Below are 5,194 nucleotides of genomic sequence, written 5' to 3' on the forward strand. Positions count from 1 at the left end.
TATATATATATCACTGCATACAATAAAATCCTCATTTTGATAAAGACAAGAGTAAAACTTGGTAGATACATTTCCAAAGAGGAAAGTACAGAACATACTGTGTTTATCACTGGGTGGTAGGATTTGATATTCATTTTATAATTTTCAATGATAATTTAATTCTTACAAAGCTAAATAAAATAAATAAAACCTAAGACAATATTTTTCAACTACTCCTCCAAGAAACACAGTCTCTTGAAGTATTTTAAGCTGATTATGTTGCATGTAAAGGAACTTTATTTCATCATTTTTCCCCCCAAAGGGAAGTAACTTCATTTCCTATCATAGAGATTTTTTTTCCCAAAAGGAAGTTACTTCATTTCTCCAAAGAATAAAAGCCAGTTTGTCATTTTGAAATACAAAGTCCACACTGAATTTATGTTATTTTTGGTTTTAAATTTAAAACCAGGCAAGGAGTATCTTGCTTTTATCTATGGTTAAAAAAACAAAACACCACACAATGATTTCTTTAAAACCCCAACATTCTTTTTTATATATATTTTAATAAAGGATATTGTGCATATAAATGCAGTTCTCTCCTTTGGTACAATATCCCTGTAAATAAAATTTGCAGATCTCTTTTCTTTTCTCCAACTCTGCATCATGATCAAATTTACACTGATCTCCCTGTTAAAAAGAAAAAAGAAACAACAAAATAACAACTGCATTTTCCCCACAGTGTCTCACAGTGCAATCACATTGCTGCTGTCAGTCTCTAAGCCAGGGGCAACCCTTAGGATTCCTGCGGCTCAGGAGCAGGCGCTGTGTCTGGAGCCGCAGCACAGCGGGGCAGCGCAGGGAGCACGGCTGCGGGGCGGGGGCTGGCCACATCCCACAGCACTCTCCATCTCTAGCCAAGCTACTAGAGAAGCTTACTGAACCTTCTGGTGCTGGGTTTAAGGGAGGCTAACAACAGGACAGCTGCCACCCAACGGGATCTATGTAAGGACGAAGTCATTTCATACGAGCTATACTCTGAATGGCACTTGCCACAGAAGTCGTATATGCCACAATTATTAACATATTTATTACATAAAACATAATTTCTGCAAATTATATTACTGCCCCAGAATAAGTTATACGTACAGTATTGCCCTAACATACAGTATTTTTATGCAAGATAATATTAAACAGCTAGTTTTATAACATAAATGAGAAATGAAAAATAACTCTCCCAAATCTTTAAATTTTAAAGATTATTTTGCAAGTTAGAGTGACTGAAGATACTCATATACATTTACCTTAATACATCTCCCTTCCAGGAAGTATTTACAGATTTGTTTTCCTTTGTGTTCCACTGTGTGCTGATTAATAAATTCCTGAGTCATAACCTTCCACTTTTTCCCCGGTTTACTATACTGCAAGAAAAAATTTTTATTTGAATGCAACATATGACATAGTAATAGGTACCAAAACGCAGAGTTAAGTGGATCCAGATAAGAGTATAGATTGACTGTTAGGAATGATTAAGATGGAATACTCCTTTTTTTTGTCCTTTTGAGACAGAGTTTCACTATGCAGGTCAGGCAGGCTTTGAACTCACTTTGTACCCAAGTTGGCCTCAATCTTCCTGCCTTAGCCTCCCAAGTGCTAGGATGACAAGTGAGAATATGGTATTTTAAAAATAATTTACAAAAGAAAAACTATATAGAAGGAAGAGGTAATGAAAGGATCTACCATTTCTTAGTAATACTTCATTTTGGTAAAGGTGCTATAAGAATCACTTTCTATTTATAGGTGTATCACAAAAGGCTTTAAAATATCCACTGTGAGTGGATTATGCAAGTTAATGAGTCAACTTGAACATATGGCTTTGTAAGGAGAACTGAAGATAGTAGATGACCATACACACACCAGTTCCTGAAAAATGCAACAAGCTGCACCTGTGTTGACATGGATCAACCTCTTTCTGTTTACATTACTAAGAACACTGCATTGTTTTAATACTGGATTGGGGAGCTGTTCTGTGTCATCCAGTAGCTCCCTTTAAACAAGTAGAAAACTTCTCATCTATGAGAATCTTGAGAATAATAGTAATAATAATAATAGTAATAATAATCTTGAGAACTATGAGAATCTTGACTATAATAGTATAGTGAAGGTACTGTAAAAATCTAAAGCAACTTCAGCAAATACGTTTTAGAACTTCTAGCTTTTAGGTTTGAGCCTACAAAGGAGCCCCAAATGTTCTCACCCTTAACAGTTCTTATAAGAGACAGAAGAACTACAGAAATAATCTAGTACATCACTTCCATCAGACAAACATGAACACTGGTGATTAAAAACTAAACAAAATTTACTGGCTTGTTCACCACATGGTGAGTTAATGAAGTCAGGATAGAGCCTAGGAACAGGGCTTCAGACCCCAGGTTCTCTGAACTGTATCCATTCCCACTCACAAAATACAATATAGAAAGGGAAGCAGAGAAAGATGGAGGGAGGGGAAACCAAGCTACCTATTCAGTCATTTAAATGTATTTGTGATTGGCCAAGCAATGGCCATGACTCATCCACAAGGCTGACACTGACAAAGGATCTACAAACTGCGGTACAGGGTTTCAGGATAAATCCTGAGGGGATTTGACTGACCTTGGCAGATACAAGTTACATTACTTGTTATATAGGTCTTGCTTTATCTTGGTCTTAACCATCCAGCAGAAAAGAATAGAAACAAAGTATAAAAAATAAAGCCATATTAATATGCTGAGCTATAAAAGGCTCAAGTCAACAACTTCTGACACTGACAGTCTTACGGAAAACCCACTACTATTATGGACTACCGGACTATATTGGAATATTTTGCTGAATTCATGCACCTACAATATTTAAATGACAATGGAATACCCTTCTCTGACAAAACTAAACAAAAAAAGGGGATACAAATGAACAACTATTTTGTATCTGTATATTCAAAATAGTTATGATAGATATACAGCTACATTCTCTTAATTCAATGAATAGAAAGATTTGTTCTAGTAGTGTTTGGGGCAGGATATCATCCATATCTTGTACAATGAATAACCACTAAGACAACAATATGCAATGCATTAAGTATTGAAACTGTCCTACTAATCGGTTTTGAAATTGTCTCATCGCTATTTGTTTCTCAATAAAATTATTTTTAAAAAAAGAAAAAATAAAATGTATTTGTGGGCCGATGAGATAACTTGATGGTCTAAGTGCCCACCTAGCAAGCACAAGGACCTGGGTTTGATCCCTGGTACCACATGCCACACTAGCTCCACACCAGGCCAACCATCAAAACAAGGTAAGGTCATGCACACCTATAACCCAGTACTGGGGAGACCGAGACAGGAGGAGGAGGATCACTATGAGCCATAGTGAGATCCTGTACCAAATAAATAAATAAAAAATTTTAAGAATAAAAAAAGAATGTATTTGTTTTAGAAGATGTATTACTTTTACATAAGGGACAAGAGCATAAACTATACAGAAGGAGAGGTAATGAAAAGATCTACCAGGAAAAGAAAATGTATTTACAGAATTTTTAATAGCTACTGTAAACACTTAAAAAATGTAAGAATGTTATGGCCAGCAAACAGGTACTTGAAATCTACCAAAAGTTTGCTTGTTCTATAACTATTCTTGAGTTTTCAAGGACACTGATGTGGATCTGAAGGTACCTCTGAATCTACTTAGCCTTCTGGAAAACTCATAGTCCCTGAAAGGCCAAGGATGGAAATGAATCTGTACCAGTCATTCTAGTATGGCCTGCATGTCCCCTCAGGGTGGGCCTGCCCAGAACACAAGCTGCTTCCTTGGGATCTGACATTTTCCTGCTCATTTCTGGAATGGTAAAAAATGTCTCTCTTAAGGGCTGGCCAAATAGCTCAGCAGATTAAAGCACCTTCAAGCAGGCACAGGGGCCGGGGGTTCAATCCCAGGGCCTGCCCTGCTGGCCCTGCCCCCACCCCCAGGGCACGCTGAGACAGCAATTGAGACTAGGCGTGGTGGTGCACGCCTGTAATCCCAGCTCTTGGGAGGCTGTAAACAGGCAGATCACTACGAGTCTGATCTACTAGTGAGACCCTGAACACCCTGTAGACCTTTCCCTAAAAATACAAAAAAAAAAAAAAAAAAAAGAGAAATGTCTCTCTTGATAGTCAATAAAGTGACATAGTTGATAATATTTCAATCTTGATTTTTTCTATTACATGATATAGTATTTAATTATAGCCCAGATATATAGACATCTAAACTACCTGAACTTGAAGAGATACTTAAGAGTTAACTTAATACTATGATTCATTTTACAGATTAAAGACAGACAATAACTTGTTCAAAGGCACTTTCCAGACAACTAGCATTTTTAGATACAGGGTATAAGCACTGGGTATAGAACACACTTCCTTAGAAAGCATGCTTTTTAGTTTAGATTAGAAAAAGCAGCATATTGTAAAGGTCTAGAAAGATGAACAGAGAGAAATAATCACCTAGAAATTCTAAAATAATAGTGATACGATTAATAATTCTACAAGCTCTCATTCTGTAGTGGTTCAGTAAATGCTAAGAGATGTGTAGGATAATAAAGAGCTTGCAAGGCTGGGAGTGGTGGCATGTGCCTGTAATCCCAACGCTTGGGAGGCTGAAAACAGGAGGATCATTATGAGTCCGATCTGTGTAGTGAGACCCTCTGAACCCTGTACTAAAAAATACATTTTAAAAAAATGAGCTTGCAGTCAAGTATATTTTGAAAATGACACATTGAACAAAGTAAAATTAGCTTCTTTATGCAAGAAATCTGTTCAAAACCTTTAACAGATGTATGCTGACTAAAAATCCCCAGAAAATGTGCACAGTTCCATTTATATATTTGGGCCCAAAGTTCTCTTTTTAGAGCACAGCTATTAATGTTCCCTCAAACAGTACTTATATATGAATAAGTACCTATTAAGAAACCTCTGCCTATAATCTTTAAAATCAGAGATCAGAGAGCCAACCACTTTCAAATGACAACATGTATTTCACACAAAAGTGTAAGTTTAAATACCCTACTGTTGGCCCTGCGTAATTTAGTCAAATCTTACTAGAATAGTGGTAAGATACATGAATTGCTTCATTCTAACCCAGAAAGTTTCCACAATGCTGAGATGTGCACCTTCTTCCTTCCTTCCTTTTCTTCCTTCCTTCTTTC

The 5,194-nt window shown here is 36.6% G+C and overlaps 1 protein-coding gene across 2 annotated transcripts in view; it reads right to left on the minus strand.

Annotated features, from left to right (window-relative positions):
- Zc3h6 (zinc finger CCCH-type containing 6) overlaps positions 1-5,194 on the minus strand; it is a 59,401-nt gene that overhangs the window by 13,405 nt on the left and 40,802 nt on the right. The window contains exons 6-7 of one of the 2 annotated variants that reach the window (XM_023717413.1): positions 1,281-1,397; positions 555-666 (exon numbers count right to left, since the gene is read on the minus strand). In XM_023717413.1, the coding sequence (XP_023573181.1) occupies positions 555-666; positions 1,281-1,397 (229 nt within the window). The remainder of the gene's footprint in view (positions 1-554; positions 667-1,280; positions 1,398-5,194) is intronic. The other variant, XM_023717414.1, reaches the window with a different exon arrangement.

The sequence above is a fragment of the Octodon degus genome, unplaced genomic scaffold (assembly GCF_000260255.1).
Source record: "Octodon degus isolate 3935 unplaced genomic scaffold, OctDeg1.0 scaffold00052, whole genome shotgun sequence".
Lineage (NCBI taxonomy): Eukaryota > Metazoa > Chordata > Mammalia > Rodentia > Octodontidae > Octodon > Octodon degus.